Source organism: Colobus angolensis, unplaced genomic scaffold, assembly GCF_000951035.1.
Source record: "Colobus angolensis palliatus isolate OR3802 unplaced genomic scaffold, Cang.pa_1.0 Scaffold134, whole genome shotgun sequence".
Classification (NCBI taxonomy): domain Eukaryota; kingdom Metazoa; phylum Chordata; class Mammalia; order Primates; family Cercopithecidae; genus Colobus; species Colobus angolensis.
In genome coordinates, this window is record NW_012114422.1 from 56770 (window position 1) to 68254 (window position 11485).

The window sequence follows — 11485 nt, forward strand, 5'->3', positions numbered from 1 at the left end:
TAAATTTTCAGGATCTGTCTTGTTTTGCATGATATACTACCATTTCCAATTTCTAGTCATTTGTCAATGCCCTAAAGTTTCATTCAGAAACTTCTCTTGTGCTAACAGAACATCCACTTGAAATCTTTTATATGACACACTCCTATAGTACTAGTGAATGAAACCAAGAAAACAAAATAATCAAATCCTACCGACAGTCAAGTCTTTTGCTATTATTGCACCTAAGCTATTCCTGAAAAAATAATTTAATGAGATCATCTTATAAGGAACATTTATTTGGTAAACTATCTCACAGAAATAGACTCTAAAATCAAACAATTTCTTAAACAATAAAGAGCATAATCCCAATCTCTCCCCATGAAAAGCCTACTTCATAACTGAAGTACCCATGAACTGCATTACTAGAAGGAGGGAAAAAGACATTTACTAAACTTCCACAGGAAGACTGTATAAATCTGGAAGTAGTTAAGTACACATCAGCCTATATCCAAGAATACTACTCAGTCTCAAAAATTAACTGAAAATCTAAACTTAATATGGGTACTCCTTTGTTCTTGGTAAGACTCAGAAAATTACCATCTATTTAAGTACGCATCGTACTAGTTACATGTCAACTGATATAATAAAAAAGGTGAAGTGGACAATCAGTATTCCAAACCTAATACAGGGAAATCACTAGACGTAAACATAAACTTAAAATCTATTTTTGAGCTCCAGTTTAAAACAAACATTCAGGACTGGAATCTTCAGAATTTTCTAGTATCTTGAAAATCCCCATCTTCTCTTTAATTGGTCCTGAAGCATTCATTTGATCTAAGGGAAAAATATTAAAACAGGTACATTTTAGAAGTATAAGAAGAAGAAATCGTAAAAGCAGCATCCAATATAACGTTACGAGAAGTGAGTCATCTGTCCAAAATTACAAAACTCACAGTAATATAGAGCACTCTCTTCCTTAATCACCAAGATTTAATAGCAGTGAAAGCAAAAAGGTATCCTATTCTTAATACGACAACTAGAATCAGCCTCTTGGGAGCATACAATCTAAAGCATCAGTTTGCTAGTCAAAATCTCTTTTGCTGAATTTAAGGTAAGATAAACAAGTTAAAGAGCAATAAACAACATCAATTTGAATCATGCTTTGAGAAATGTTTTAAAAAGAGGCCCATTCATGGTTCATTTAAAAGCTGAAAACACAGCATGAAAAGCTTACCTTGAGAAACATTTTGAATCAATGACAATATGAAGTCTCCTAAATTTTTATCAACATGACAGCTGTGAAATGATATCTCTGATTTTAATTTGTATTAATAATTTCTAATCATCCTTGTATGTTCATTAGACATTTCTTTCTCTCTTGGTAACAGCCTGCTCTTATATTATCCATTTTTATTATCAACTTTTATTTACTTGCATATCCTAAACACTTCTTGTTATATGTTGCAAATATTATTTGTGGCTTGTCTCTTATCTCTTTATGGTGGCATCTGTTTTATAGTAGTCTTTCCTATTAATGTAATTAAAATCTATGAAACCTATCATATAATTTGTGATTTCTGTATTATAAAGAATTATTTTCTAATTCTAAAATCATAAATATATTTTCCTATCTTTTTGGTTAAAATTCTACCTTAAATATTTAGGTTTTGAACACATGGATTGCTCAATCTGAAGTTTGTAAGTGCACTGCGAGGTGAGGAGAACCTAAGTTAATTTTTCCCCTATTAATTACTATTTCCCCAGATCATCTATTGATTAATAGGAATTTCCTATGAGTGGTTTGAAATTCCATTTGACATTTACTAGCTTTTCACGAAAGTTGTCTTTCTAGATTCACCATATTGTACTTCCAGCCAATGTATCACACCATGTGTTAATTCTACCATCTGATTATTATAACTTTTTAATTTTTAATAAGACTTTATACCTGGTATAGAATACCTTGTTTTTCAAAACTGTCTTAGTTCTGGCCCTTTACTACTCTTTCATATAAATTTTAACAACAGTCTGTCTTACAAAAAGTCATTCTGGGATTTTTTTTTTTTTTTAAGAGATGGAGTCTCGCTCTGTCACCCAGGCTGGAGTGCAGTGGCACAATCTCCATTCACTGCAACCTCCACCTCCCAGGTTCTAGCAATTCTCCTGCCTCAGCCTTCCGAGTAGCTGGGATTACAGGCACATGCCTCCATGCCCGGCTAATTTTTTCTATTTTAGTAGAGACAGGGATTCACCGTGTTGCCCAGGCTGGTCTCGAACTCCTGAGCTCAGGCGATCCACCTGTCTCAGCCTCCCAAAGTGCTAGGATTACAGGCGTGAGCCACCGCACCCAGTCGTCATTCTAGGATTTTAATTAGAAGAAAAATTCAAGAATATAAGTTAGTTTTGGGAAACACTGACTTATACTTTGTAGTAACCATTCATATCCACAAATACAGCTAAATCTGTATGTTTACTTAGTTTTTCTATTAATGTCTTTCAATGTTGCATAATTCTGTCCTTACATAAACGTGTTAAAAACTGTTAGACTTTAATTGTAGGCATGGTAGTTTTGTAGCTGTTGTAAAAACCCTCATTATTAAACAATTACTGCTGTTACATATATTATTAATAAGCAATCTTCTTAAATTCTGTTTTAAAAAATTCTGGATTCCCTTGGACTTCCATTGAAGATAATCAAACCAGAAAACTTGCAAATAAAAGCAATTTTGATAATGCCAGCACTTTAGGAGGCCGAAGGAGACAGATCACTTGAGCCCAGGAGTGTGAGATCATCTTGAGCAACACGGCAAACCCGTCTCTACAAAATACACAAAACAGAATTAGCAGGGCGTAGTAATCACACCTGCAGTACCATTAACTCTGAAGGCTGAGGTGTAGGGATTGACTGCCCCCAGCAGGTTAAAGCTGCTGTAAGCCATGATCACATCACTGAACTCCAGCGTCTGTGGCAGAATGAAACCTTGTCTCAAACCAAAAAAATTATGAAGATGATTATGATGTTATGGCAAGTTGGTTTTTGGTAACTAATTAGGTGATCATCTAGTTCTCCATTATTTAATTAATATGGATTATATTAATATTATGAGATGTTAAACAGTCCTTACATACCTCATATAATGTTGTTTTCTAATATATTTAAGATTTGACCATAATGCTGTATTTCTCATATTTCTCCCTAAACCATTTCAAAGTTAAAATTCAAATAAACATGCAAATAATCCAGAATATCTAAAACGATCTTAAAAAAGAACAAAACCAGAGAAAGTACACTTCCCATAAAGCTACCTTAATTAAATCAGTGCAATACTGGCATAGGAATACCACAGAGATCAATGGAACAGAACTGAGAATACAGAAGTAAAACCTTATATTTATGATCAAATGATTTTCATCAAGGATGACAAGGCAATCCAACAAAAAAAGGAACAACTTCTAACAAATGGATATTGACATGCAAAAAGATGAAAATTCACTGAAAATAGATCATAGACCTAAATGTAAGAGCAAAAACTATAAAACTGTTAAAAGAAAATATCAACACCTTGAATTAAGAAGAGTAATTAGACATGACACAAAAATCATGAGTGACAGAAAAAATTCGTTAAAACTGGAATTCATCAAAATATAAAAGTTTTGCTCTTCAAAAGATACTAAGCAAGAAAGTGAACCTGCCTCTCTTCTATCTCAGGAAAACTGTAAGGGAAAGTTCTTAAATAACCCAGCTAATAAAAGAATGACAGAACAAGAAAATCATCACTTTGCAATGATTAAGTTAATAATGGTTCTAATCAACCATTTTTAAAGGATACTAAAAATCATGTTAGGCTAGGCGCAGTGGCTCACGTCTGTAATCCCAGTGCTTTGGGAGGTTGAGGTGGGCAGATCACCTGAGGTCAGGAGTTCAAGACCAGCCTGGTCAACATGGCGAAACCCTGTCTCTACTAAAAATACAAAAATTAGCCAGGCGTGGTGGCAGTCGACTGTAATACTAGCTACTGGGGAGGCTGAGGCAGGAGAATTGCTAGAACCCAGGAGGCTGAGGTTGCAGTGAGCTGAGATTGTGTCAGTGCACTCTAGCCTGGGCGACAGAGTAAGACTCTGTTCTCCAAAAATAAACTGAACTGAACTAAACTAAACTAAACTAAACCATCATATTAAATAAAGGATGAAGGCTGACAAGACATTTTGTAATATTATCTTCATTAATCTTAGCTCACTGGATATAAGAAACCCAGACATGATGTGCCTTCTGGTATGATAAAAAATATGAAAACAAAGCACTGGTATTCTTAACTAAGACAGGAACTTGAATATATTTACAAAAGTTTTATTTACCAGTCTACAGAAAATATCTGAATTACGGAAAAAGTTAAAGATAACGACATTTATGGGCAAAATGTCATTATGTCTGAGATTTGATTTTAATACTCTGAGAAGAAAAATGACAATAAAACAAGATTAGACATGTGTGGCTGAATGAATTGTAAAAGGGGTTCATTATATTATGCTAATTGTGTGTATGTTTCGAAGCTTCCATTAAGAAAAAGCATGATACTTACCAATAAGATCACTTCGATCTAACAACAACTCTAGATCTTTATCACTAATGACCTTCTCTCTTGATCCTTTTATTTCCCTATAGAGAACAAAATATTCAAGTATATGTGAATAATTCAAAGCTACAAATTAAATCTTTCTAAAATTAAAAACTCACCTTTCATAATCTCTAGATTTTAATAATTCCATTAATTCCTTAGGATCTAAGAAATTCTTAGACAGATTTAATCCAGATTGACCACCTTTGAAATGATCTAAAAAAAATGAGAAATTAAAAACATTAAAATTCCTTTTAAAACTACAACACAACATATTACAAACCAATCACAATGGCTTGCATTAAGAAGGATGGCAAAAAACAAGTGTTGATAAAGAATAAAAGCAAATAAAACTCTCAGGCTTTGCTGGTAGGAGTGGAAAATGGTACATCCACTTTGGAAAAGTTGGTAGTTTCCAGTAGTTAAATACGCACCCTCCCTAAGATGAAGGACCAAAAAATGCATATGTTCACAAAGACTTGTACAGGACCAGCTTATTCATAATAACCAGAATCTAGAAACAATTTAAATGACCAACAAGAGAATGGAAAAAACAAACTATTCACCAATTTAAAAAAAAATTCTACTAAAAACAACACAGATGACTCTGAAAAAATATATTCAACGAAATAGCTAAACAAAGAAAAGACTCAACAATGTGAAAAAAATCAGAATACTGGTTGCTTCCTGGTGATGTTAAGGGGAGCGTAGTAATTACCGGAAAGGGTGAACAAAGAAAATTTCTTGGATGATGAAAATGCTACCCTGATCTGGATGACAGTTACATATGAGTACATACATCTGGTCAAACTTCATTAACCTGTACATTTAGTATCTGTGCATTTTGCTTTATGTATGTAATAACTCAACTGAAAAATGTCAGCATTAAAAAAATCCCTTCAAAATTTTCTACAAAATTAATCTACTAAAAAACTGACAATAAGGCTGAGCACAGTGGCTCACATCTATAACCCCAACACTTGGAGAGGCTGAGGCAGGATGAACACTTGAGTCCAGGTGTTCAAGAACAACCTGAGTAAAAAAGTTAAATGGTGTCTTAAACGGACCTCGTGATGCACCCACCTCGGCATCCCAAAGTGGTGGGATTACAGGTGTGAGACACAGCACCCAGCCCAGGCTGTAACATTTCATAAAGAATATAAAAACAATTATAAAAATCCACAACACATAATGCACAATTTAAACAATAAAGCACTACGTAAGTGTTATTTACTTTTATGGATGATCAGCTTTTCCAGTTTCCTTTTAGCAGCTGCTCTTTCCACAATTTTCTGATCAACAGTATTTGCTGTAACCAGGCGATAAACAACAACTGGCTTTGTCTGACCAATTCTATGGCATCTATCCTGGGCCTGAAGATCCGACTGGGGGTTCTTAAAGTTAAAAAGAAAAATAACATTTAACGGTATTAGCTTAAAATTAACGTAAACTCACGTGGATAAACTCAACATGAATAATGTAGTCACGAACTTTTAAATAGTGGTGCCTTTTTTTTTTTTTTTGAGACGGAGTCTTGCTCTGTCGCCCGGGCTGGAGTGCAGTGGCCGGATCTCAACTCACTGCAAGCTCCGCCTCCCAGGTTTACGCCATTCTCCTGCCTCAGCCTCCGGAGTAGCTGGGACGACAGGCGCCTGCCACCTCGCCCGACTAGTTTTTTGTATTTTTAGTAGAGACGGGGTTTCACCGTGTTAGCCAGGATGGTCTCGATCTCCTGACCTCGTGATCCGCCCGTCTCAGCCTCCCAAAGTGCTGGGATTACAGGCTTGAGCCATTGCGCCCGGCTAATAGTGGTGTCTTAATTTAAACTTCCAGAGTGGCTTCATAGATAAAATTATCATTCCACAGATCCTTGGCAATATTAACAAAAAAGTTTAAATACCCCAAAGAAAACATTTCAGGCTGGGCACAATGACTCACTTCTGTAATCTCAGCATTTTGGGAAGCCAAGGCAGGAGAATCATGTGAGGATAAAAGCTCAAGACCAGCCTAGGCAAAACAGTGAGGCATGGTCTCGCTAATTTCTACATTTTTTGTGGGCATGGTAGCATGTACTCATAGACCCAGCTACTCAAGAGGATGATGTGGGAGGATCACTTGAACACAAAAGGTCAAGGCTACTGAGCCGTGATGGTGTCACTGCACTCAAGCCTGGGTGATAAAGTGAGACCCTGTCTCTAAAAGCAAAAGTTAAAAAAAAAAAAAAAATTCAATTTTTACACGCAGAAAACTTTATGAAGAAATAACTCTTAGCTGAAAATGGGTATCTTTTCAAAATAGGTAAGTAAATTTGTAACATGTACAATTAAAAATTAAAAATTCAGAATGGCCAGGCGCAGTGGCTCATGCTAGTAATGCTGGTAATCCCAGCACTTTGGGAGGCTGAGGAGGGTGGATCACCTGACGTCAGTTCGGGACCAGCCTGGCAAACATGGTGAAACCCCATCTCTAATACAAAAATTAGCTGGGCATGGTGGCGGGAAACTGTTATCCCAACTACTTGGGAGGCTGAGGCAGGAGAATCACTTGAACCCGGGAGGGGCAGGCAGTGAGCTCAGTCCACGCCACTGCACTCCAGCCTGGGCAACAGGAACGAAATTCCATCTCAAAAAAATTTAAAAATTCAGAATGCAGGCTGGGCGTGGTGGCTCAAGCCTATAATGCCAGCACTTTGGGAGGCCGAGGTGGGCGGATCACCTGAGATAAGGACTCGAGACAAGTCTGGCCAACACGGCGAAACCCCGTCTCTACTAAAAACGCAAAAAGCCTGGCATGGTGGTGCACACCTGTAGTCCCAGCTACTTGGGAGGCTGAGGCAAGAGAATCACTTGAACCCGGGAGGTGAAGGTCGCAGCGAGCCGAGATCATGCCACTGCACTCCAGCCTGGGCAACAGAGTGAGACTCCATTTCAAAAAAAAAAAAAATCTAAATGGAAATATAATCAGCATATTCCTCTCTGTACATCCAACTTACCCAATCACTATCATAAATGATAACTGTATCTGCTGCAGTCAGATTAATGCCCAGGCCACCAGCTCGTGTACTGACTAAGAAGATAAATACCTCTGGATCCATGTTGAAGCTGTGCATCTAAAAGCAAAAAGGATGTAAATACAACAGATTAAAAGAAATCTACCAACAAGACTGAAGGAGAAAAATGTTTTGTTACAACTATTAAAGAGTTAAACAAAGGAGGCCAAACAAATCATTCAAATCTATAAAACAATTATGTTAACAAAATCTGTGCTGTTACCTTTTATCATCCAAGCACCTATATTAAAGAGACCTTAATTTTGTTAAAAACCATGCATCACAACAACGTTTAAATAAGAAAAGCTAGTATCAAAAAATGATGAAAAAATTGTAGTTGTTGTCTTTACACATGGGGTGACTTGGAGGATGAACTGACTAGAAGGGGGCACAGGAAACTTTCTGGGCTCATAGTAACATCTATATCTTAATAGGGATTAGGTATAAATTTACATACGCACTTGTCAGAAAGATTCAGCAAATGTCTACATTATGTGCTTCAGTATGTGTAAATTTTACCCCAAAAGATAAAATATGCTGAAGTCATTACGGAAAAGGGTAGTATCATCTATAATTTATTTTAAAATGCACCAAAAAAAAACAGGATTAAATGTTGAATGGATACAGCAATGCTGCTATTACAGGAAACGTGTTTTTAAAAAGGTATAGTCAAATGTTAGCCGCAGATTGTAGGCAGATTTACAGTTGCTTTTTTTTTTTTTCCAACTTTGCCATACAGTTGATATTTTCATAATAGAAAGTTGAGAACAGGGCAAAAAGACAAAAAATTTCCTACTATTCCAATATTCTTACAGTGATGGTTAAGTAGGATATTATTAAGATTGTGCCAGAAGATATATATATTTGAGAATGAAAAATTAAGACTTCTTAGTACTAAATCAAAATGTTTATTTTTGATAAAACCACAGGGTTTCTGGTCATTTCTATCTTTTTATCAATTTGTGGGTCTATTTAGACTATTACTTCAGAAATCAAGATAGGAATTATAAAAGAATTGTTTGGGATGTATGACATAAGTAGTCTTACGTTTTTTTCTCTCTCTGAATAAGACATGGACCCATCAAGCCTGCTGAAGTTGAAATCTCTGAGATGGCAGTAATCCATCAAAATGTCCAACATGCTTGTCATTTGTGAAAAAAGCAGCACCTGAAATAAAACATCTTAATATTTATAACAATTAATAAAAAAATAATTGAACAATCCAAAATTCCAATCAAAAGTATCACCTTGTGACCTCTTTTTTTTAGTTCTGGCAGCATTCGATCCAAAATTAAGAATTTCCCAGAATTTGTTACCAATTCTTCATCGATCTTAAAAATGGGCAAAGAGAGAAAAAATTGAGAGAAAAATGTCATTTGCTTTGTTAAAACAAAAGCCATTTGGAAAGTTCAATTTTCAATGCCAAGTCACTTAAAAAACTTAAAAACTGACCTGTTATTCAATCTTTGTAAATCAGAAAATAGTTATTACTCAAAGACGTACTCTAGAATGTAAAACCAGCAACTTCACAAAAACAAAATAAAATACAAATATAACTTTGATCTAACCTCAACACTCCTCCCTCCAAGTCGTTGTGAAAGAGAACAATTATGTCAAACTTAATGGGTACATACTCAGGCTTATTCTTTATAATTGAGTTATTTCCAACTAAATGTATATGTAAACTACTGCTAGAATTCTTACCAGAAATTAGAGAAAATACAGGAGCTGATAAGTAATCCAAATACTGTGGATAAACTTTTTCACCTTCTGGTGAAATGACCTCATGAGAGAGCTACTTCCATTTGAGTGGGAAAGTTTTGTCTTCTTTCTTACTCTAATAAAGATGTAAAGCAGTGCACCTCTCAAATGGGGACAATTTTGCCCTCCACCTATCCCCAGGGTATATTTGGTGGTGGCAGCAAACTTTTTAGTTGTCATAACTGAGGAAAGTGAATACTATTGGCATCTAATGGATAGAAGACAGGGATGCTGCTAAATGTCCTAAGTGCACGGAACATTACCTCCTAAGAAAGAATTATCTGGCCCAAAATGTCAATATTGCCAGAAGTGGAAAAGTCTATTGCAAACTACTTCGAAACAAGGGTTATTGAAGGTTACTAAGAATTTATTTCTATTAATATTATGCTATCTTTCTATCAATTACAAGGAAAGCAACTTCATTTATTTAATGTGAAAACCTCCAAATAAAAATTAGTTTTATTCTATGGTTATCTGTTGATCTTTAAGAAATGAGCAACCAGGTTGATTTTGATAAGCCACATATTAATAATAAAAGAAACAGTGAAAAGATGACCACTCTCTCTAAAATATAGCAAGTAAATATGCAGAGTACAAATCAATTACTAAATTTAGAATTATTAGCTGTTCACATAAAACATGTAAATAAAAATATTAGTTGCATAGAGGCCAGGCATGGTGGTTCTTGCCTGTAATCCTAGCACTCTGGGAGGCTGAAGCAGGATTGCCTGAGAAACCAGGAGTTTGAGACCAGACTGAGAAACACAGCAAGACCCTGCCTCTATAAAAAATAAAAAAATAAAAAAAAACTAGTTGCTCATAGAAAGTGACCATTTCTCTAACCCTGAAAAGGTTCTCTGAAATTTCAGAGAGAAGATTGTCTTAGCTTACTGAAGGATTACAATCTTAGTGACAAATAGCACCATACTTATTTTTAATAATTATAATCAAAACAAAGTAACATTTTCCACCAATATAAAAGTAATATAAATCAAAACAGTAAATTAGAATTAAATAGTATTCACCTTAAATTCTTGTGTAACAGGGTCTATAGGATACTCAATCAAATATGGATGATTGCAACATTTACGAAGTAGCATCATTATATTCTGCAGCTTCAGATTAACTTCAGATTCTACAGGGATATTCACTTCCACAACAGTTCTACCAAAACAAATAATGCATATATATGAGAAACACAAAAAATGGTCACAGTTTAAAGAATATTTAAATTCATTTTCAAATTCAAACCTTTCTCGGTCCACCTCTGGCTGTATCTGACTGATCAATTTTTCCAATTCATTAGGAAAATCATCTATTTTGCTGTAATTTATTGATTTTCTAGTTCGTCGTTTTGGTCGACCAGTAGGGCTTAACTCAATTGTTTCTTTCTAAAAGGGAACGAATTAAAGGAAAGCCAGTTTATAAAGCTATATCCTTAGGTTCTAAATGTAAACAAAATAACACATACTTTATGTACACAATGACAATCTATAGACAAATACAAATGTTGTAGGAAATTAGTTTAATTTTAACATGGACGACAATATCTGAAAAAGTAAGAGGAAGGGCCTTCATATCTCAATAGGAAAAAATGAAGGGTGAATAAAACTACTTTGAACTTACACAAAAGGATTCAATACCTTAAAGATGAAATACGGCTCCAGAAATTTGCACTACCTAGGATATTTCTTCAGACTGGTTAACACTGGATGAAATTGCTCATTAACAGACAAGAAATGTAAATTCATAAATAGCTAGACCTTTCCTTTAATTATAATTAATTATTAAAAAGGGAGAAGAGGCCAGGCTCGGTGGCTCACGCCTGTAATCCCACCACTTTGGGAGGCCAACGCGGGTGAATCACCTGGGTCAGGAGATCGAGACCATCCTGGCTAACATGGTAAAATCCCATCTCTACTAAAAAAAACAGAAAAAAATAGCCAGCCATGGTGGCGGGTCCTCAGCTACTCGGGAGGCTGAGGCAAGAGAATGGCGTGAACCTGGGAGGTGGAGGTTGCAGTGAGCCAAGATTGTGCCACTACACTCCAGCCTGGGCGACAGAGTGAGACTCTGTCTC

General features: G+C 35.6%; 1 protein-coding gene across 9 annotated transcripts in view; it reads right to left on the reverse strand.

Moving 5' to 3' along the window:
* Positions 1 to 254: 254 nt before the first annotated feature.
* The window catches only part of HELLS (helicase, lymphoid-specific), a 56101-nt gene continuing 44870 nt past the window's right edge, over positions 255 to 11485 (reverse strand). For 8 of the 9 annotated variants that reach the window (XM_011934300.1, XM_011934305.1, XM_011934304.1 and 5 more), the window contains 9 exons: positions 10657 to 10796; positions 10431 to 10569; positions 8892 to 8975; positions 8692 to 8811; positions 7588 to 7704; positions 5830 to 5989; positions 4715 to 4811; positions 4560 to 4636; positions 256 to 813 (listed from right to left, as the gene is read on the reverse strand). In XM_011934300.1, the coding sequence (XP_011789690.1) occupies positions 719 to 813; positions 4560 to 4636; positions 4715 to 4811; positions 5830 to 5989; positions 7588 to 7704; positions 8692 to 8811; positions 8892 to 8975; positions 10431 to 10569; positions 10657 to 10796 (1029 nt within the window). In that variant the 3' untranslated portion in view covers positions 256 to 718. Of the gene's footprint in view, positions 814 to 4559; positions 4637 to 4714; positions 4812 to 5829; positions 5990 to 7587; positions 7705 to 8691; positions 8812 to 8891; positions 8976 to 10430; positions 10570 to 10656; positions 10797 to 11485 lie in introns of all 9 variants that reach the window. The other variant, XM_011934299.1, reaches the window with a different exon arrangement.